Source organism: Natrix helvetica (assembly GCF_964273705.1).
Source record: "Natrix helvetica genome assembly, chromosome: 5".
NCBI classification, from domain to species: Eukaryota; Metazoa; Chordata; class Lepidosauria; order Squamata; family Natricidae; genus Natrix; species Natrix helvetica.
This window is the reverse complement of record NC_138551.1, coordinates 22,602,839-22,627,182: the sequence shown is the minus strand read 5'-3', so window position 1 is coordinate 22,627,182 and position 24,344 is coordinate 22,602,839. Positions and strand designations below refer to the sequence as shown.

At 38.4% G+C, this 24,344-nt stretch overlaps 1 protein-coding gene across 6 annotated transcripts in view; it reads left to right on the top strand.

Annotated features, from left to right (window-relative positions):
- LOC309393200 (uncharacterized protein) overlaps positions 1–24,344 on the top strand; it is a 91,094-nt gene that overhangs the window by 52,933 nt on the left and 13,817 nt on the right. For 2 of the 6 annotated variants that reach the window (XM_081955114.1, XM_081955113.1), the window contains exon 6: positions 842–1,968. The exons of 3 other annotated variants lie outside the window; for them this stretch is intronic. In XM_081955114.1, the coding sequence (XP_081811240.1) occupies positions 842–910 (69 nt within the window). In that variant the 3' untranslated portion in view covers positions 911–1,968. Of the gene's footprint in view, positions 1–841; positions 1,969–2,155; positions 2,200–24,344 lie in introns of those variants that run through there. One more of the 6 variants, XM_081955115.1, reaches the window with a different exon arrangement.

The following is a 24,344-nucleotide window of genomic DNA, read 5'->3' as shown; positions in this document are numbered from 1 at the left end:
CCTCCTGTTAAGTAGATATGCATATCCAATATAAACATAATACTTATTGATATGAAATAACTTCCAGGCATAAACAATTGGCTCATGTCATTATTTCAATCAATCCCAGGACTATGTAGTGATTCCTAAAGTATTAAAGTAAACAATAGCCTGCCCATGAATTCTAGCTATTGGAAATTCTGGCTACCTAGCAATCTAATCGGGACATTGTGGAATAATCTTTCAGTGTCTAAAAAATTATCCGCAAATCACTTGTTAGTCCTTGGCAGCTATTTAGCCTAAACATGGGAATTAAAAGATAGTCTACATGAAGGGGCATTTGCAAACCTTCCCTATATCCCCCTGAAGTTTTCCACATCTGAATCCTGCTAGGAGGGAGGGATGAATGGATGGATGGATGGATGAGAGAGAGAGGGGAGGGAGGGAGGGAGGGAGGGAGAGAGAGAGAGATGATAGATGATAGATGATAGACAGATAGAGATAGTGTAGATAGATAGATATAAATATGGATAAAAAGTCCAGCAGGAGGCGCAAAACTTCAGGAAGATGTGTGTGTGTGTGTGTGTGTGTGTGTGTGTGTGTTGTCTACCATAAGATTACTGCTTATTTCTTTTTTCATTGTTGATCTTCTTCCTCAATACGTTTTGAATGATTCACTACTTTTTCTAGTTTTTTCTCAAGCCCGGATTACAATATTTCTAATTTGTTCAAGTACAAAACAGTGCAAGATTCATATATATCAACCACTTATAATGCTATTTTGTTGGTCATGCCAATTGCCTTTCTGACTTGCTGACACACACTCAACCTTACATACTTCTTTTTAATAAATGTATTGCAGGAAATCCTTAAAAGCATAATAGAAGAAAATAGATGCAATATGCTTTCATTCAGGTTAGCATTTCTTTGAAATATAAATATTTATGTAGGACTTGACATATCTTCTATGTTTTGGCTAGCCTTTATGAGTGATCGCTAGTGTGCATTTTGAATTCCCTGTCATCCAATCTTGAAGAGAGGCGTGTCCCCCGTCCCATCCAAGGTCAAGATCAAAGATGGAATATCCACACCCACGGCTACTTGGTCTTGTAGAATTGACTCAGAGTTGGTTACTTCTCATCCAAATCCACTCAGCTTCCTGCTATTGGGATAGACCCTTGGTGTTCTCACTTGGCTAGTTAGGGGTCTAAAGATATAATTGGGTATTATCAGCATACTGAGAATCTCAAACCAGCAGATTACCTGACCAAGAATTTTATGTAGACATTGAAAAGGAGTTTGGAAGGGAATAAAATTTGTTGCACCCCACATTGGAGGGGCCTAAGGAGTGATGTTCCTGCTCAACACCAACTGGAATCAACTTCAAAGAAAGGAAGAGAACCACCATGACATTCTATCATCTGTCTGTCTGTCTGTCTGTTTGTCTGTCTCTCCATCATCCATCCATCCATCCTGTTGATGTATGTTAACTGGTAGTGATGCCTTGATTCTGAGAGTTTCTTAATGCCTAAATGGAGTTCAATTAATCTATATGAAGACTGTGCCTTTATCTTTGAAAATGCATAGGTTTTTTTTTTCATAATTGTGTGTATCTAGTCAATTCCATATCTTTATATAATGTTTGCTGTATCCGCTTGAACAGCTCATATATCTGAAAAGATCTCAAATATGTTGTGATCCAGTTTGAGGGGAAAACATACAGAAATGTTGTTGTCATGAGTGACATTGTATCACAAATCAAGTGTTAATGAAAACTAATTTTAAGCTATAATTACTATGTTCAGGTTGAAGGTTAAACCGCATAAAGCCATGTACAGAAAAGCAATAAAATGAAACCTCTGGAAACCATCCGTTTCAGAGTTTGGTGTCTGCAGAAATCTTTGCCATTCAGAACGTTTCTCTGCTTTCTTCCATTATTTACATCCTGCATTTTATCTTAAATTTGCTTTTCATTGCTATAAGTATCTATTACTTCAAAGTGATCTCAGACCAGATGCATATTAAATGCTGTGACTATTAAAATTGGCAATTACATTAATGACCAAAATATGAAATTGAAATCTTCATTTTCTTTTCCAAGGCGTTTAATAATACACAACTAATTATGGTTGCCTCTGAAAAATGTGTATAGTGGTGTTTTTTTTCTTCTTCATAGGAAAGAAAGCCTTGTAGAAAATATAGCCATCTGCAGCCAATCAAGTGAGTTTCAAAATGACAACACCCAGTTGATGATGTCATCATGTAGACTCGCAATGTATTCACAGCTTGATGCAAGCACAGAAGTGTTGTGAAATTATGCTGCATATTTCATCATTTCCATATTTGACCTCTATCTGAGTGACAGCACACTCAGATAAATATTCAAATCCAGTCCTCATTGTGCTGTTACAGATACGCTACAAAACAGAATAACTTTATTCCTTCTATGGATATGTGTCAATCTGCTTACTTGTGTAGCTTCTTTATTCTTTAAGACACTAATCTCTCTATATGAATAAAGTCTGTTAATCTCTTTCATAGTGTCAATGTCAACATCCAAGTATCCTTGCCCTTTCCAATAGTGAACAAATTAGGGGGAAGGAAATTTAGCAGGTAAATGCTGAAAAAGAAAGGAAACAAAAATTTTCTGCACAAAAAATTATAGTGTTCTCATCCCATAACCTATTCCTTTTAGAGTTACAGATTTTTATAGATTTTTCTAGATGCAAGATTCCATATGGTTGATACCTAGCTGGGGAAATTTTGGAGGCATCTCAGGGAAAAAAGAACTATGCAAAGACCATAAATTAAATGAATATTTCGCTGTCTGTTTTATGATATGCAAAATTGGCTGCTCAAGATGTCCCTTCCTTCCTATGAATGATTAGAGGTAACTGGAGACTAAAACATATGAAGAAGGGTTACAGGAACTAGGCATGGCTAGTTTAGAGAAGAGAAGGACATGGGGAGACATGATAGCAGTCTTCCAATATTTGAGGGGCTGCCACAGAGAGGAAGGGGTCAAGCTATTTTCCAAGGCACCTGAAGGCCAGACAAGGAATAATAGATGGAAACTGACCAAGGAGAGATTCAACCTAGAAATAAGTGACAGTGAAAACAATCAACCAATGGGGCAGCTTGCCTTCAGACGTTGTGGGAGCTTCATCACTTGAGACTTGAGATTGGACTGTCATTTGGCAGAAATGGTGTAGGATCTCCTGCTTGAGCAGGGGGAATTGGTCTAGATGACCTATAAGGTCCCTCCAGCTCTGTTAATCTGTTAAATCTTAACAATAATATGGCCTATCTTGTTTAAAAAGGAGCCGGGAAAGGAAAAACAGAAGAAAACTAGCTAAATTTTGCACCAGAACCACACAGAACTTACTTTATGAAACAAATATAGTTTTCCAGCATTTTATATGGTGATTAAAAAATTGCAAAATTGAAGGGACATTTTCAGTTTCTGGAATAGTGTATCACTAAATATGGAATTGGCTTGACTTATAGCCATTTGGCTTTGTTCAGAGTTGTTTTGTGGTGAAGAGATTTTAAGGGATCACATATTAGCTATCATAAGTTGGCTCAATGAAAATAATGTTTTAGTGTGGATTTTGTTTTTTCTTGTTTCATTTTTCCCCCTTTTAGCCAAGCTGTTTTTCATTTAAACAAGCAAACTTTCCAATAAATACAATTACTGTGGAACTTGATAGTGAAACTCATTCTTTAAAAGATTTTCTACCTATCCTCCAGTATTTATCTATCTTTCTATTTTGCCTCTGTTTAGTTTGTTTTTATGATCAGCCTGACCACAATTGTATTGAAAAGACAATGTTTAAAAATCTGTCAAAACTGGAAAGGTATTCTCCACAAGAATAAGTTTCAGAGCAGCTTCCAAAGTTGTGGTAACAACAATGAGGTAACAACAACTTTAGAGTTAATTTAATATGATCTATGTTAATTTATGTAGTGGCATCTAAGAGTTTATTACACACAGAGAGACAGAGCTCACAAGGCACCTATTAAACAATTATAATATTTGCAAACTGATAAGAAAATGATCCTTACAGTTGTGTTTAAAGAGTAAAGCTGTTAAAAAAGGGATTACCTAAAGCAGGAAATTAATTAGGTGATTAGCAAAGAAGCATAAAGAATTCATTCCTTTATACTCTTCCCTCTTTCCTAATGAAAAATATGTAGCGTGCACAAAAAGGTAATGTTGGATTCCTTTGAAATTATATCAAAGTAGTCATTTTGCCACCTAATTCAACAGTGCAATCTGCAGACATGGCCTAGACTATGCCCTGATATATCAATTATTGTTAGCACTTGAATGAACTCAGTTGTAGGAAGAAGAAAGTTGCAAAGTTATAATGGAGTAGCGATTTTGGAACACATGGAATATTTACAAATAAAATAAAAGTTGACTTATTGGAAATATTAATTAAACCGAATATGGATGCAGGCAATCCTCATTTAGCACCCACAATTAGAAATGGCAATTCAGTCATAAGCAAATGAGTCACTAAATGTAGCTGGGTGTGTTTACCATTTTACTTCAGTTTTTCTTTGCTTTACAAACTGGTTACTTTTTCATCTTTCAACTGTGAATGGTCACTGAATGAGGCCATCACTAAATGACTGCCTGTAGTGTTGTTTCTCTTCCTATCTCCAAAATAGACATATAATAAAGTTAATATTTTATCTCTTGGTTTGATGATGGCAAACAACTATCTCATTAATGATAATTAATGAGTAGTTACTGTTAACCTATCACAAATGGGGTAACAAATTATTACTGACCATTAAACAGGACATTTGCCTTTCAATTGAGAATGGGATGGGATGGAATAGCAATAGCAGTAATAACACTTAGACTTATATACCTCTTCACAGTGCTTTACAGCCCTCTCTAAGTGGTTTACAGAGTCAGCCTATTGCCCCCAACAACCTGGCTCCTCATTTTTATGAACCTCAGAAGGATGGAAGGATGGATGTGAGTCAACTTTAAGCTTGGTGAGATTTGAACTGCCAAATTGCAGGCAACCGGCAATCAGCAGAAGTAGCCTGCAGTACTGCACTCTAACACTGCACCACCATGGCTCATGAATGGAATAGAATTCTTTATTGGCCAAGTGTGATTGGACACACAGGGAATTTGTCTCTGGTGAATAAGTCGTATAGTACACACACATACACATACACACACACACACACACCAAAGTAATAAATCATAAGATACAATCATAATTCACAAGATACAAACAACAAAGTGATAAATCATAAGGTACCAATAGGAGAAGGTAATAGGAACGAAATGAAGGATATCAGTATATACAGTCCTACTGCATGGATAAATATCCTTAGGTATAAGATGGTGCTGTGGGAATTAGATGCTTACCTGTGTAGCTAATTTTATTTATTTATTTATTTATTAAATTTATAAACCGCTCCCTCTCCCCGAAGGGACTCGGGGCGGTGTACAGACAAAGGTTAAAATACCATATACATAGAAAGACATCAGAACCCCGTAAAAACAAATTAAATAAAAATATGTACAATAATAATAAAAATTAAAACAACTTAAAAATCTACCCCAGGAATTTAAAATACCGGCCAGGAGGATTGAAGATTAAAACTATGGTTGGGCCAGGCCAGCTAATTGGAACAGGTGGGTCTTGAGTTTCTTGTGGAAGGAGCGGAGGTCAGTGGTGATTCCAATATCGGAGGGGAGGTCATTCCAGAGGGTTGGGCCCATCACAGAGAAGGCCCTACTCCTGGGCGCCGCCCGCTGGCATTGCTTAGTGGACGGCACCCGGAGGAGTCCCTCTCTGTGAGAGCGAATTGGTCGTAGGGATGTATGGGGTAGGATGCGATCCCGCAGGTAACTAGGTCCTGTGCCATGGAGCGCTTTAAAGATGATAGTCAACACCTTGAAACGCACCCAAGAAACTACAGGTAGCCAGTGCAGCTCGCGCAGGAGAGGTGTTATATGGGAGTACCTAGTACTCCCCGTGATTGCCCGCGCGGCCGCATTCTGGACCAGCTGCAGTCTTCGGGTGCATCTCAAGGGGAGCCCCATGTAGAGAGCATTGCAGTAGTCCAGACGGGACGTCACCAGCGCATGAGTGACTGTGCGAAGGGAATGACCTGCACCTTGCAAAATACCTCAAAGATGCTCCTGTAAGGCTATGGAGATTCTCAGTCATCCAGGTCATGGTTGTCTCAAAGGTGCTTTTTTTTTTCAAGAGGCACCTGGACTTTCTGGTTTTTCCTTGAAGATGTTTTGGTTCTTATCCAAGAAGCTTCTTCAGCTCTGACTGGATGGTGGGGAATGGAAGGATGTATACTCTTTGCAGACAGCTGGCCATTTGCATACTTTTAGCATGTCATTAAGGTCACCTGGAGGTTTATCTGTGTCATTGGGGTCACCTGACTGGTGCACATTGGTGTGGAGCCTTCCTGGAACTGTTGAAAGGACTCTCCAATCTACAACTAAGCTTTTGACCTAGACGTAGAACAAGGAGAAGAACCAAGTGATCATGGGATATTATACTGATTCTGTGCTAGTTGCTTTGGTTTCATTGGTTCTATACCAAGACCATCATCTTTAAAAACCTTAAATCTGGTTTGAAGAATACCCATGTGATTCCCAAACTCTGTCTATCTCCTAGCCAGTTGTGGGTTCCAGCTCCCATTGCAACTGGTATGCTGCAACGGAGCCGAGTGTCCACCACTTGCACTTGCGCAGCGGAGCGTTACGCAGGTGCCGTATATCCCATGAGCGTGCACAAATGCCCCAGCTGGCTCAAATATAGGTAAGGAAAGCGGGCGGGTGGGCAGGCCCTCTGGAGCACCATACCAGAAGAGTACCTGGTCCTCCCAGCAGGCACTGGTACGGTTGTATCCCACCACTGCTCCTAGCTTACCACTAAGGTCCACTAAGCAAATGAATAGGAAGAAAACAAATTCAAAACTGAAATTACTGCTGCTGGAAATTTGCTACATATTAATAAAGACTCACCAGTGTGATATAGGGATTAAATTTTAAAAGCTGCATTGTTTTGTGGGGGGGGGGGAAGCAACTGAATGGAGCAAGGCTTGAATTATAAAGATAAAAGGAAACATTAATGCTAATTAAGAAATGTATCCATTTATGACAGAATTAGTGGGACAGAACTATGTTGTAATAAAATAGGCAGTAGAAACAAGAAGGTACAAAAACAATAGATAAATGAATTATTTCTCTGGATTTTAGTTTTTATATAGCATTGATAAACAATCAGTGAGCAGAACTTGATGAACAATTACTGATTTTATGCAAGAAACTTGCTTAAATTATTCATGCCTTTAGTCTGGTTTGTTACGATGTGACATCTAGAAGTAATTTTCTGTTTAAAAATTGGAAATCTTATTACAGATCCTTCACCGCTGTTTTTATGTTCCTTACTGGAAGAAAAAAATGAAGCAGTTCAAAACCTAGAAGAAATCAGACTAATTAAGAATGATTGGAAGTCCCTTCAGATGCTTTTGATAGATTTCACACAACTTATTTCTTTTGAAATTCCACGCATGTGTCTATGCCAGCCTTGCATCCCAAGACAGCATCTGCACTTAGTGTAAAGCTGGTGAGGTTCAAATCATTTGCAATGTTTTTCCCTTGGTTATTCTAGACAGGAATATACTGTATGGTATATATGGAGAAATCATTCTGAATTTATTCAGATGGATGGATGGATGGATGGATGGATGGATGGATGGATGGATGGAAGGAAGGATAGGATGGATGGAAGGATAGGATAGGATAGGATAGGATAGGATAGGATGGATGGATGGATGGATGGAAGGATGGAAGGATGGAAGGATAGGATAGGATGGAAGGATAGGATAGGATGGATGGATGGATGGATGGATGGATGGATGGATGGATGGATGGAAGGATAGGATGGATGGAAGGATAGGATAGGATGGATGGATGGATGGATGGAAGGATGGAAGGATAGGATGGAAGGATAGGATAGGATAGGATGGATGGATGGATGGATAAGATGGATGGAAGGATAGGATAGGATAGGATGGATGGATGGATGGAAGGATGGAAGGATGGAAGGATAGGATAGGATGGAGGGAGGGAGGGATGGATGGATGGATGGATGGACGGATGACATAGATACAGATATTGCTTTGAAAAAGCAATATTCCAACTGCATCAAACACCTACAATTTCCTCTGAAATACTACATTAGTCACTATTCATGTTCTTGCAGTTGTAATTTACCATATAATATTTAGTAAGGATACCAACAAAAGTGAATATTTGTAGCTCAGGGTTGAATTCTGGAGTTCTTGTTGCTCTTTGAGCTTGGTTGTTTTCATGGACTCCCAACTAGATAACATTATTAGTGCTAGGAGGGAGCAGGGTTTGCTTTCTGTTTATATGGGAGGGAGTGGGAGTGTTCTTGGTAGCTCCTTGATTAGGCTGTTATTTGATTGTTTGGTTGTTTGTCTGAGTTGGTAATTCTATGATTGGGGTATTATTTATTGCTTGGTCTGTTATTAATTCTGGTGTTAATCTCTGTTTATCATGTTTTGCTAGCATGGTACCTAATTGGTTAATGAAAAGTCTGCAACAAAATAACTAAGCTCGGTTAGTAAAAATATTATTGTGAACAAAAGCAACACTGTTGAACATTCATGGGTGGGGAAGGGATCAACAATGTTGCATCCTATTCAGTGGTGGGTTTCAATTTATTTACTACCGATTCGCTTGTGTGCGTGCGCACGTGCACAACGCTTCTGCGCTTGCGTAGACGTGTCTGGGAGAGTGGGCGGAGCCTGCCACTACCGGTTCAACTGGTCTGGGCCAAACCAGCAGAAACCCACGTCTGACCCTATTTATGCATAGGGATATCTTTTTCTGAAAACCAAAGTATACTTTCTTTCCAGAATCTGTTTCCGGAACCTGACTTCGTTGAGAGGTTGCGTTAGCATTTATGGTTGGTATCCCTTTTTAGGTTCATTGAGTAACAATAGTGGATTGCAACTACTCTATTCCCAAATCAAGAATTCTCCTGAAATGTGCCAATAGAAGTTTTGTGCAGAAATGACACAAAAATATAGAAAGCCATTGTAGATCTTGTTGATACTCTTTCTTGACAGGAGGAAAATCCATCAGATGGATAAGAACAGAGATGTCAGAGAGGGTCTACTGATATTAGAAGCATCCGATTTATCTTTTTCAGAGGTTCACATTTGCAGTAGCTTTGGCCATTGACTGCATGTGAACAATTTGCTCCTCATTATTTTTGACAGCAGGTTACTAAGCTGACCTCCCTTATCTGCTAAAATCCCCCAGTAATAGAGTTCCACACTTTTCAAGAAGCATGAGTGATGTGTGTATTGAAATCTGTTAGCCCTCCACACTTTTCAGATGTTGCCCAGGAATCTTTCTTTCCTCAAAGGTGTGTTGTCTTTATTTTCAGCATTTTTTTTTCTTCCTGCTCAAAGACCAGGCAGTTTTGGAAGGTTAAAAAATAATAGATATTTCATGTATAATAACTCAGAAATATAGCTAAATCTTAGTCCCTTGCTGGTTTCCTCACGTTAAACACGGAACTGGAATGAACTGATTGTAGCAGCCATATTGCATCCATGAGCATTTTCAGCAGGAGACTGAAGCACAAACTCTTACATTCTGTTGAAAACATTTTGTGGAGTCAGAATTTATTAATCCATAATTGAATAAGATGACACCATGGGAAATTCAGCCTGTAAAAGGGCTACAGAAACTCACTGCAAAGCTGAAGGAAGATAGGTTGAAAAGGAGCATCTATGGAATAAATGTATGTGAACTAGGTGTCATGTTTCAAACTTTTTTGAACAAGGAGGAAGGTCAGGGGCTCATACCCAGTGGTCTTCATTTCATCTACTTCATCAGGATTAGCATAAAAAATATTTTAAGTCAAAAGCAATATGTCTTCCATTAGTAAAATTTGATGGGCGCAATTTATTTCTAACTTAAATTTTCTAAGTGTTACTGCATCATATTAATGTGATGGTGGGAAGTGCAGCTTTTCTAATAATATTGACTCTTGCTCTTTCTCATAAATTTTCCACCTTTCAGTCCTACTCGGTTTCTTCTGGCAATATAATGCATCTGCATCACTTATCAATTTAGACTTTTATTTGGAGCGAAAAGGATTTAAGTGGTGGATAGAAAAAGCACAGCACTGTGGTTCAATGTTTTCATGAACAATAGTCCCAAATATGCTATATCAGTGATGGCGAACCTATGGCATTCTGAGTTCACCTTTTTAAAAGCTATTTTTCGCCTTCCCCAGGCTCCAGAGGCTTTATAGGAGCCTGGGGAGGGCGAAAAGAGTCACTTCCGGTTTGCTCAGAGGGTAGTTTTAAGCTTTCCAAAAGCTTCAGGGAAGCCTCCGGACGGTCCCTGAAGCCTCCGGAGGGCCTCCGGGGGGGCGGGGGAGGCTCTTTTCGCCCTCCCCAGGCTCCTATAAAGCCTCTGGAGCCTGGGGAGGGCGAAAAAAGCATGTAAAAATGGGGAGATCACGCATTGTGTGCGCATGCGCACTAGGGGGTCGCGTGTTGCATTATGGGTGCGGCACGCCCGCATATGACCCCCCCTGCGCTCCCCCCACTTGTGGCACGCGAGCCAAAAAAGGTTCACCATCGCTGTGCTATATTATGGCGCACAGATCCTTCATGGGGAAAAAAGCCTGGACAATTAAAATTACACTATTATATCTAACTATAATGAAACAAAGTGTTAAAAAGTTCTGATATTTATGCAGTTACTTACTAAGTACATCTAAATTATATTAAAGTAACCCAAATGGCTTTACAATTCCCCATGGCACGTCACAATTTTTGAGCACCCCTAATATATGGAAATTGAAAGTTGAAAAATTTGACATGCCCTTGTGGTAATGACCATGGGAGATAGGAAGAAAAGCTGTAGACTGGACAATGGCATGTAAAGAACTTTTCAGCCTACAGAAGGAGAACAGGTATGGGAAGCATTTCAGAAAACCCTCCCTAGTTTTCCAGAGAACAAAAGGGAAGGAAGGGAGAAATATTTACAACCTTGCAAAATTCCATTGATGTACCTTTACAGTAAACATGCAGTTGGTACTCATGGGTTGTGCCTCTTGTTTGAACTGTCTCAAAGGGTAACAATAGCAATCCCCAAGTGGCCTCAAGAGCTCTCAGGGAGAATGCAAATGACCAGATGTCTGAAAAGAAATATGATCCTTCCAACCTCGCCCCCACTATCCTGTCAGAACTAATCCTTCCATCACCCCCACCATCCTGCCAGGACCAATGAAGCTTCTTGGTTAAAAAGTGAAATGTTTTCCTCAAGGACAAAAACAACAACAACCAGTCCAGTTGCCTTTTGAAAAAGCACCTTTAAGCTAACAACAACAGTCCCACTAAGAAGTCAAAAGAGAAAGAGACTAAAAAGATTGGGTACAACAACAAAACCCTATATGAGTCTGATTGTAGTGCATCAACTCTCCCTTTTTATGCTCCATTGAATTAGGGAGGCATCTTCCTGAGTCACTCTCAAACATTATCTCATTGCTCTGGACTTGAAAAAAAAATGTTTCGGCCCCTTTTGCTTAGTTCAGGGGTGTCCAAACTTGGGAACTTTAAGACTTGTGGACTTCAACTCCCAGAATTCCCCAGCCAGCCTGGCTGGGGAATTCTGGGAGTTGAAGTCCACAAGTCTTAAAGTTCCCAAGTTTGGACACCCTTGGCTTAGTTAATGGTTCTTGCAAATTTCTGTCAAGGTCATCTTCCCTACTTTACCCTCATAGTCAGACAATGGAAAATCATATTTTGCTGTCTTTCCCCCTCTCTCCAATTGAAATAGCTGTAATTGTATTCTTTAATAAAGACAGTTGGGTGGGAAGCAAGGATTTTATTTCTAAAAGGGAATTTTGTTGAAAGATCATTGAGAAACTTGTAAATGCTGCTGATATGATGGAATGTTTGCCTGCCTGCATTTAAATGCGTTCTTTTAAAAGAACTGGCTGTCTGATACGCTTTCTTATTGAAGGATTTGACATGAATTGGCAAGTCAGAATAAATTGGGTTGTCAATTGCTAGAATACAAATGAAGTCATTTTTATGGCCACGTATGTGCAATAAGAGACTGAGAGCAACATGGGGAAAATAATAAGCCAGAGAACATGGGAGGGGGGGTGGGACACCACAAATTCTAGTCATGAGGAGAGGAGGAAGAAAAATCCGAAGATGAATAAATATTAAATAGGGAGAAGGGGGGGGGGAGAGAGAGAGAGAGAAAGAAAGAAAGAAAGAAAGAAAGAAAGAAAGAAAGAAAGAAAGAAAGAAAGAAAGAAAGAAAGAAAGAAAGAAAGAAAGAAAGAAAGAAAGAAAGAAAGAAAGAAGAAAGAAAGAAAGAAAGAAAGAAAATGAATGAGGTTGTTGTTTTACGTAGAGAGCCGGGCTTCCATTACGCAGAATTGAGGTGATTGCCTCAGGCAGCAAATTCTAAGGGCAACAGGGCCATCTTTGTGAAGTCTTCAGCTCTTGCCCTCCTTGAAGAGATAAAGATAGGTATCCCACTTAAGCTGTCAATTGCTGGCTGAAACAGGAATGATTTTAATCTCTTCCCCTGCAAGGTTTTCTTTGTCTTCTCAGCAAAAATAGAACAGACCAATTCCCTCAGCTGGCAGGCTCTTAGGCCCAGTAGGGAAGAGGTGGGTCTCCAGGTATGATACAGAAGCATTGAAAGCACTATGTGTGAAACCTTACACTCTGTGTTGTGCATATGCGTCTGAAGGGAATCTCACACAACTGTAAAAGAAGCATAAACCTCTGCTATTAACTCCAATGACCAAAAAAATGGGGGAATTAAAACATGTGTTCTGCTGTCAGAGTGCAACCTAGTGTTTGGTACTAGACACTAGTTGATAAAATCCAGAGTTTGAGTTCTGATTTCAAAACATCACTTTAGAAGGGACAGTGTTGGCTACCCAACAGGTAGAGATAGTGTTTGCAGTCACCATTCTCAAACTAACCAAGAATAATTTTTGGCAAGTAATCCATTAATGTAAAAAGTCCAATGTAAGCAAATGTGTTTGTTTTTTACTATACTACGGATCTATTTTCTTTTTACATTGTTAAAGGTAAAAGGTAAAGTTTCCCCTCACACTTACGTGCTAGTCATTCCCAATTCTAGTGGGTGTTGCTCATCTCCGTTTCAACGCTGAAGAGCCAGTGCTGTCTGAAGATGTCTCTATGGTCATGACTAAATGCCAAAGGTGCACAGAACGCTGTTACCTTCCCACAAAAGGTGGTTCCTATTTTTCTACTTGCATTTTTACGTGCTTTCGAACTGCTAGGTTGGCAGAAGCTGGGACAAGTAATGGGAGCTCACTCCATTATGCGGTGCTAAGGATTGTTATACTATACAAACCATGCAGACTGAGCAGAACTGGTGCTGGTATTTACATGCAATATGTCAGCACCCAGCCAAATATGAACTACATAAGCAGAGGCATGCTGAGACTACAGCTGATAGCAAAACTAGACAACTTTTTGAAAGTCAAGAATCCTTTCTTTCTCCTACTCTCTCTGTCTCTCCTCTCTTCTCCCAGGAACTGCAATGGGCAGATCTATTATTTGATAACATTGCACTGACAAGGAGTTCTGTGAAGATCCTAAGGATCTTCATATTTTCCCCTCCTGCTTTTCCTTATGTTATGGTTCTGGTAGTTGAACATCATTATTTAAAGCATATTTTTGGTTTGTTCCAGAGAAACAACTGTGAAACAATCCTTATGAGTGATTTAATTGTGTCTCCAATATCACTAGAGAAAGCCTCCTTCTTGTTTAATTCATGAAAGGTAGGCAAATGGATATCAGTGGGGTTTTTTTGATGGGGGGGGGAGGTATCATAATGGATATACATCTCCAACATATTTGAAGATGTATCAGCATCTTACTGCATTAAAGATTTATATTATAATTCCAGGAAACAATAATGATAACATAAGAATACAAGTAGCTTGTTTTGAACAAAGTGTCATTGATTTTATTGCAAAGCCTCTAATTAAGGTAAAACACATTTATGTAATGCAAATAAGGTGTGTAAAATAGCAGAAGAACACATACAGTTAGCTGTAAAAAATAATAATAATAGTAAAATAATAAAAGGTGTTCCATCAATTTGATAAACAGCATATTTTGTATTATTTTTTGAGAGTGAAATTGGAGACCCTGATATATATTTTTCCCCCTTGGGAAAAGGAAGAATTATTGAAATATGGACACAAACTGCAGATTCTATGGAAAAATCTTTTGAATGGTGGATTGGAAATACCGTATCTAATATGCAACTCTTCTTCCAACCCCAGTTACATCATTTCCTAGGTATTAGCCTTGGCTCATATCATTTGAATATGCTCATAAAAATTAATGAGCATAAGTGTCACCATGCTTACTTTCTAGACCTCATAGTGTAGAACAACCTTGGCTGAACTGCATTGAATTGCACCTATAATAACTCTAAAAACCATCAACGTCATTATAATAGCAAATGACAACAAAAACAAACAGCATAGGTGGACTGTTAAATTGTACCAACAATGTTTACAAGAAAACAGATGAATTTTAACATGTCACCTTGAACTGGAGCTATAACTGAATAAGTCTTTCAGATTAAATGTTTGACTCTACTTTTTCAGAAATGCAGTGGCATCAACAACACTTTAAAAATCATTTTTCCATGCCAGAAAACTTTCAATATGGCCTCTGCATAATGAAAATTGAGCTTAAATCTATTGTTTACTATCTATCTTGTTATAAGATTCATGCACAACCAATGATGAATCCAGTGCTGAGGTACAAAGGGCCTGCACTTGTTAAAATCAAGTCTAAAAACATCAATTTCATCCCAAAGTGTCTGAAGCTGGTTCATTACATTCTTGAGTATCTTCATACAAACGGAGATATTGCAATCTGATATCAAATAGTACAATCTTCTGTGGTGCACAAAATGCAGTTTGAAGCCCCCATAACTAACTTTTACACTAAGGCCCTTCTGGCAGTTAAGCGCCTAAATTAACCCAGCAATATTTTGTACCTACTGCTTATATGCAAACACACACACACACACACAGCCACACTCACCACATAACAAGATGAAATAGCAAAAGATTAGGAACATGATTTTTTTTTTTTTTTTGCTTATTGGATAAACTTTTCTGACCATTTTATTTATATCTTCATATGACATAATCTGAAAAGATTCTACACAAAATGATCAGATAGTTCCCTGAGCGATTCTACAGGAACCGTCCTCATAAGTGAGATCAGAACTAGGGCAGGCAATTTTATTCACAGAATGCCATCCAGATTTGTCATAGCAAGCCTCTAAAGGCACCAGTACTTCTTGCAGCCACATTGAGAGACCTACCAATTGAGAAATATGATCTAAGAACTCTATTATGATGAAATTGCATGTTAGCAAGAAGATGGTGCTATCATAACTCAGTGGCAAGGCAACAGGACAGTTTTATATACTAAAGGATGCAAGTTTAGTCTCCAATGTGGTTTGGTGAACACTCTACTCTGAAATTCTGCCACTATCAATTAAGGTAGGCAATTTTAAACTAGATTTACTAATGGATCAGACTTGATTTGAGATGATTTCTTGTACTCCTGCCATTGAAAATAATGATCCTATGTCAACTTCTCCTGTGTAATGTTTTACAAATTCCCCATATCTCATTATTTTAGCATTTTATTGCCCTACTTCATGGCAATCAACTATGAAGTATGAAAGCACAGCATCACACCATCAGAACAAACATTAATGTGACACATTAAAAAAGAGAAGCTTTAGACAAGGAGATTCTTATTAGTGGACTGTTTCATACTTTTTACAAGTATACAAAAAGTTTACATACATACATACATACATACATACATACATACATACATACATACACACATCATATATCATACATATACATATACACACACACGTGTGTGTGTATGTATATGTATATGTATGATGTATATGGGTGTATGTGTATGTATGTATGTATGTATGTATGTATGTATGTATGTATATGTATGTATATATATAATCTGTTGTTCTGCTTTTAAATTCCAGGTTCAGCTGCATATAATCCATAGGAATTAGTACAGATCATCAAAATGCTAAGTATCTTTATGCACATGAATATGCTTTTTATTTCAAAGGATATTCTCACAGAGAAATGAAGCACACACAGAAAATTTATGCATTGTTATCTCTCCATTATGAGTTGTAATCATCATTCAAAATAGCTAGAGATGGAGAATTATAAACTCGAAAATACCCTTGCACTTCCAGTCAATGGAGAAAAATTAGCTTGGAAAAGCATTAGTGCTTGAACGATTGAAGCAATTATTTTTTGCACATAAGCAGGCAAAATGCAAGGACAACCAAGCATTCACATTACAGAAGGGATAAGCTGATACTCAATTGACGGATTGATTGATTATGTGCCATCAAGTTGGTATCAAGTCTTTGTAACCATGTAGAAACCTTTCTCCAAGATGATCTAGCACATAAGCTGGTACATTACTCTGAAATGCTATTAACCTAAAGATAGAAGAGACTTGGGGAGGAAATCGCTCAATAAACATATTGTAAAAAAGTCTAGGAAAACAATGAGTGTGTCAGTCAATCAAATCAGAAAGAAGTAGTAGTACTTTATTATAGTCAGTGACCAGCTCAATAAATAGAAGAAGAAAAAATTGTGAGAGCACATAAAAACCACAGAAAAATCAAATAATTATAATTGGAGTGGTCAAAGTAGAGAGTGTTTTGCAAACAGTAAAAGAAAGTGCGCCATTTAAGAGAAATAAAACCACACTGGTTGGATAACAACTACAAATAAAGTGGATGTAGGTGACCTGAAATATGACATGAGGTATGATTAGCTGCAGCTGGACATCTTAATGAAAACAACATTACAAAATATGGGTTAATCTTTCAAGAACTCCTTTACCACAGAGACAGAGTCTTTGTTCAATGGTATTTTGCTCTCTCAACTGTTATGGGGGGGATTAAATATTGCCAAGATTAGGGTTCTTTTGAATTTGTGACCTGCTACTTGGCTTAGATATCTAGCATGTTTAGAGAGAAAAAAAGATCAGCCATGGTGGAAAGTGTACATTTAATCAGTAACGGAAGATGCATATCCAAATATGTGTTTCAATTTTGATCATAGTGTAAGTCAGTGGTGGGATTCAGCCAGTTTGCACCTAATTGGGAGAACCGATTGTTAATGTTCTAAGCAGGTCAGAGAACCAGTTGTTGGAAGAAATCTCCTTTTTTTTTTCACTTTACAGGGCTAATCCTGTAAGGAAGGCAGGAAGGAAATATTCTGGTGCTGTTTCTAGCCTAACCTTTGTAGCCCGGCTTACAGAAACTGCCTCTCCAGTTAATCCTTATTACATTGTAACCGCTAAGGCGAAGTGCCCATCGATGTGAGGGATGTTGAGTTTGCCACGCCCACCCAGTCACATGACCAGAGAGCCCCACCTACCCAGTTGGTCATTAAGGCAGAGAACCAGCTGTTAAATTATTTAAATCCCACCACTGCTGTAAGTCCATGTTTAAAAAAAAATCATAATGGGAGGAAAGTATGCACTTTAAAAAATTGGACTACACCATCTTTAAAGGTCTCATTTGAGTTCCAAAACAAATTGTATCTGCACAGTAGCTGAAATACATCTCATTCTTCCATTCTTCCAATGGTCAGAAGGACCTCTTATATTGTATGTACTTATTTCTTTCGGGAAAGATTCATTACTCATTACAGACCATTCCATTTCCCCACGAAACACAACTATCTTCTTGGATATTATTTTTTCAGATATGTAGCCTCATTATATCATTTAATCCTTTGATGCAAATCATTTGGATTTACACCCTCATGATTTTAACGACATCATTCTACAGAATATACATACATTCACATTCCTAAGCCACATCCTGCTGTCATAAATGCTCCTCATACATTTTATTCATAAATACATTCAACATCTGAGGTGACATCAGACAAATTTAATGCTCAGTGCATTCCTTTACTTCAGTTTCGTCAAAGTGATTTCATCATTTATTTTATTTTTTTTACTTTTAATTCCAAGTGGAAGCTTCTTTTTTTAACCTTGCTCATCCATATCCAAAACATTAAAACAAAATTCTCTCAAAATCACCCAACATTTCCTGTCATTTTTTAATCTTAACTGTTCTTTGTTCTGACTGCACTTTTGAAATTATTTTTGTCTATATATGCATTATCATTATTTTTCTGTCATTCTTTTTACAGCAGTCTCCTTTTTTCTCATTTAGCATTAGGATTTCAATGTTCCCTCTTTTTTGTGCTTTCTGCTAGCATAACTCTTCACACATTTGTAACATAATTCTTTTCATGTGTTCGATATCTTCTTCCGTTATATCAGCTGTAAATTTCTAGCAGCACTAGATAGCAGAAAATAAATTCACAAGCCTCTCTTTGTTGACACTTAGTAATAATCCAGACTTTTGCATTCTAAATGTTGTAGCCCTAAAGTACTGTCTCTATAAAATCTGTGCAACAATCATGTTTTTGTTGTTTTTGCTGACGTCCTGGAAAATTTAGTTTTCCCTGCTTCCTATTAATGCCCCTACAATAGTCCCAAATGTTTCTACTCGTATAAAACTTATCATTTCCATATGAAAATGGTCATTTACATGCTTATACCGGTTGGAAATCCCAATTTCTACCACAGTTGAGCTCCTTGCAATTGGTAAGTAACAATGGCCATATTCTGTGCTGTTGGGGAGATAATTATAGAGATTCTTCTAGGAATTGGCCTCAAGAGGTAGGATTTGTGTCACCTGGAAATAGCTGCTCTTCCTGACAGGTAAGATGTTCGTGGAGCCAATTTAGACCTAAAGAAGCAGATAAAAATAAACTGCAGAATGAGTTAGGCTTTTTCAGAGTATTTCTCCTTAGAAACTTGTTTTAATGATGCAAAAGCTGTATTCCTGTAATAAGGCATTGTCTCTCTGTTTACTACCTAATTGGATAGCCTTTTATATCTAAACCGCATTGTTTTTATAGCCAGGCAACCTAGAAAGTCTGTCCACTCAAGAATTTAACAAATATGATGATGTTGATAGCTTTCTCCATAGTGCAAATGCTTAACTTTATATAAGAAAATGTAATTTTATACAGTTTTTACTTAAAACCAATGACACAGAGTGGATAATATCCTGCAAATCAAGGTAAGTGAGATTCAAAAGAAATAAGGATACTTATATCTGCTTGTGTCAATAAATCCCCTGGAAATATTCAACTCAAGACAAAAAATGAAATAAACCCGGGCAGGAGTTTCTTTAGAAATTTAAGGTAGAGAAATATACAATGGGAGTTATTGCTTACCTACAGGCAGATCAGTAAGAAGGGATTTAGAGAATCATACCAACTTGTCCATTATTAGAGCAAATAACTAAGATTTCTTTTTACCATCCGAATGTTAATACCAGAATAACTTCGTGGCGCCGAGCCTACCTACAGAATTCAGAAATCATTGTTGGCAGCATCTGTTGACTTTGGTGCTTGGTGCTAGATGCTTGGGGTTAGATCCCTTCCAACTCTAGTAATCTATGCAAATTTTGAAAAGGTAAGTAGGATTGGATCAGGTTAGTATTTGAAGGGGAGACTAGCAGAAAAGCCAGGAGTGTAAACTAGACTGGGAAGTCTGAGATAAATAGATATCACTTTTATATTGTTGCCAAGAAAACTGTGGACATGTTCATGATGTTTAAAACACAAAAAGGGGTGTTTTTTCCCTTCTAATCAGAGTTTAATGATACACACAGGTGAGTGCGTTTGTGCTGATGTGTGTTTCCCTATACTATTAGATATTTGACACTATTTGATTTTATGGGTAAAATAAATGTATTTACTTATTTATTATTTATTCAATTTATATGCATCCAATATTACCATCCCAAAGGACTCTGGGTGGTTTACAACACAATAAAACTGTCATGGGCAAGGAACCAAGACAACTTTGTGAATAGGCCTGATTGTTATTCCTTTATTTTCAAGAATCTTGCAAAACTAACTACAGTCTCTTGGGAATAGGCAGATAAAAGCTTCAGGAGTCTTGTCTTCGTCACTTCATCCCATGGAATGATTCCAACCTGGATAACCTCTTTATTCTTCCCTTTACTGTAGCCTGAGATTCTATAACAAAAATCATAAAGCTAAAATGTTACAATTAATAAGAATCAGATTAAAAACTACAATCGGATTTTTAAAAAACAACAAACTGAGAACATGAATGGATGACGATGGAATTTTCTGTAGCACTCAACCAACCATACCCAGCATGGAGCACTCTCATTGCAGTTCCAACCTCCAGGGCCAAGTTTTAAGGCCCTTTCAGAAATCCAAAAGGGTGGAACACCAGTCTGTTCCATAGGGCAGGAGTTACGGCAGAAAAGATACTTCTCTTAGGCCCAGGGATGAAATGCTACCAGTTTGGACCAGTTCACTCAAATTGGTAGTAAAAAATGCTACCGGTTTAGATGAACTGGTATTTCCGACGATCAACTGTGATGCACGATTTATATTAGCTGGAATGATCAGATTTCCTGTTTTCTAACGAACCTAAATTGGGCGGCACAACAGATTATACCCCCTTGCTCCTCTATTTACCTTTGCAGACTCGAAAGGCTTCAAAACGTTCCTTTTCAACGCTGCTTGGGCATGCCTCAGGCACACATGCACACAAAGTGTGCATGCAGATGCAAAGCATGCGCTCAGTAGCAGACTCACCGAACCGGTAGCAGATTTCAGAGGATTTCATTGCTGCTTAGGTCCCATCAGCTAAAATTCCTTAACCGATGGGCTCTGCAGCATACCCCTTCTACTGGAGCGAGTAGGGAGGCCAATCTCAAATCAAATGATTTGTTTGATTTTTGTTGTTGTTGTTGTTTCTATTCCAAAAGAGAAGTGATCTGGGAAGTGACTTCAGCAAGACTTTTTTTTTTGGGGGGGGGGGGAAGTAACCATCTTCAATTACAGATTTGGGCAGACAATGCCAGAAATGGAAAAGAAAGATATGGAAATGATTTAAGTACTGAAGCAAAGAACCCATGCTGCAGCTTCCTCCATCCCCACCAGTCACACTGGTAGATCTTACTTTAAAAAAAGGGTAAAGGTTTTGTCTGACTCTAGGCAGGGTGTCAAACTGGCAGCCTGTAAGCTGAATGCATCATGCACAGGCCACACCCACCCCAGCTCCGTGAAAAGGAAAAACGTCACAATATGTCACATGATGGCAATGTGATGTGACAAGTTTGATACATGTGTTCTAGGGGGTGGTGCTCCTCTTGTTTTTTAAATGAGGGAGCCAACATTGTCTGAAGACACCTCCATGGCCATGTGGCTAGCATGGCTTTATACTGAGGACCCAGAATGCTGTTACCTTCCCATCAAAATGGTAGCTTTTATCTACTTACATTTGCATATGCTTTCAAACTTCTGTGTTGGGCTAAGAACTCATCCCATCAAATTATACTTAAGTCTCAAACATCTGAAAAAAAAAACTTTTTCAATGTCAATTGACATACATTTTTATGCAGGTAATATTGAAATTTGGCATCCTCCTTCAAAATATTTTAAAATAAAATTTAAAATTATTCCCCATGGATGGTTGAAAGCTTTACTGCATCTTAACTCTTTATTTGTTCCAATTCCTTGTGGTTTTTTTTTCTAATATCAATAGCATTATGCAAAGTAGCAAAAGAATATAGGAAAGAATATTATAATAATTATACTGCCACATTATATTGAAAACTTGGTTTTTGATGGGATCTTTTTCTCCAACAGAAATTTTGAGGTGTGAATATTTTAAAAGAAACAAATTAAGTTTGGATTGTTGAATTATATATGAGAAGCTGAAATATATATGCATACTAACTGATACATCTTTCAAAACTCTATTACATGATTTCCAATTTTGAAAAGTTCATGTAAAATATATTAAATATATGCACAAAAATATGTTTTACCATAGAAGAATTATTTTCTGAAAGCATGCATGCTGGAGAAAAATTCTACACTCTACATACATGTCAGCAATGGAAAATGAATACAAAATGTATATAAATATTAATGCAAACTGAATTGATAAACTGGTGTTGAACAGTGTTTGGAGGAGGGTAAAATGAGAAATTTGGTACATGCTAAATGAGAGTTTTTGTGATTGAATATAATAGGCCAGATTCCTAATAGGGAGAGAGAGAAGATTTTAGAGGATGTGAATTAGAAGCAGGATTCATTTTTTTTACTACCAGTTCTGTGGGCATGGCTTGGTAGGTGTGGCAGGAGAAGGGTACTATAAAATCTCCATTCCCACTCACTCCAGGGGATGGATACTGTAAAATATCCATTCGCACCCACTCCAGGGGAAGGATACTGTAAAATATCCATTTGCACCCACTCCAGGGGAAGGATACTGTAAAATCTCCATTCCCTCTCCACTCCAGGGGAAAGTTACTGCAAAATCCCCATTCCTTCTCAATCAGCTGGGACATGGGAATAGATGAGGGCAGAGCCAGTCAGAGGTGGTATTTACTAGTTCTCTAAACTACTCAAAATTTCCGCTACCGGTTCTCCAGTACTGGTCAAAACCTGATGAATGCCACCTCTGATATGCATTTATGTGTGTATTTAATTGATCATTTGGTTTTTATCCTGCTTTATTCCTTTATAAGTAACTCAAGTTGGCGAATATACATACAGTAACACTCTTTTCTCCTCCTATTTTCCCTGCAACAACAAAGTTGGTTTGGGCTAAGAGGGCTTGACTGACCCAAGTCACCCAATACGCATGCTCATTTCAGAGAGTTTGGATGAGAGAAAGGGTAAAGACTGCCTCTCTCTAATAGTTCTCTGAGTATATGCTTAATAGGCTACTTTGTTTTGGCAAGATTCTATCTAAATGTGTAAAGCAATAAAGCAGTGCTTCTCAATTATTTTCTGTCATGCCCCCCCTAGGAAGAAGAAAACATTTCGCGCCCCCCGCACGACTGTAAATAGTATCATTTGTCTATAAAATTGTTATAAGTACACCTCTGCATAACACTGTATCCTTATTAACGTATAAGAGAATAAAAAAAGAAAGAAATGTGAATCAATTTACAACAAAGAATAGCTTTATTAACTGTAGCAGAAAAGATATAAAGGAGCACAGCTAGAACATATACATACATATATTTATATATAGAGTATCACAGAAGTGAGTACACCCCTTAACATTTTGTAAATATTTAAGTATACTTAAATATTTACAAAATGTTGAGGGGTGTACTCACTTCTGTGATAACACTGAAGAAATGACACATGTATACACACACAAACACACACATATATTTCCTGCACGCAGTGATTTCTAGAAACAACACCTGCTCATCTCAGTGGGAAAGACCCATGCATCCCAGATACGAAGACAGTCCAAGTGGTCTCTCCCTCTGTCTCTCTCCCTCCCTCGTCTCTCTCTCTCTCTCTCTGCCTTTCTCTTTCTGTCTCTCCTTCTATTTCTGTCTGTCTTTCTGTCTCCCTCTCTCTTTCTCTCTCTCTCTCTTTCTCCGTCTCTCTCTCACTCTCTCTGTCTCTTTCTGTCTCTCTCTCTTTGTCTCCTCTCTCTCTATCTCTTTCTGTCTCTCTGTGTCTCACTCTCTCTTTCTGTCTCTCTCTTCTCTCTCTCTGTTTTTCTCTGTCTCTCTCTGTCTTTCTCGGTCTCTCTCTCCTCTCTCTCTCTTTCTGTCCCTCTTTCTCCTTCTGTCTCTCTCTGTCTCTCTCTCTGTCTATCTCTTTCTGTCTCACTTCTCCCTCCCTCCCTCTCACTAGCTCTCTCTTTCTCTATCATCTTCTGAAGGTGGGGGGGGTGAAAAGGGGCCCATTTTTTGTGCCTCCTGGGGCATCTGTGCACCCCATTTTTCACCTCCCCCACCCCCAGAAGAATTCTACTGGCAACTAATGGGCAAAAATGGCCCGTTTTTTGGCCAAAACCTGCCATTTTCACCCATTTTTTGTGCTTCCTGGAGATTTTCAAAAGACTTGATAGCAAAAGCTTTTGCTTCCGCTTCCCCTCGCGGCCAATTGCAGGGCGTGGATCCCGCTCGGAGAAGGCAGAGCGGCAGCTCCTCCCTCAGCCAGGAGCCAGCGGGGGCTGGTCGGACAGGCAACCTTGGCGGGAAACTCCAGTCCGCCGCCTTCGCCGCTGCCGCCGCCGCCTTCGCTGCCGCCGTTGCCGCCGTTGCT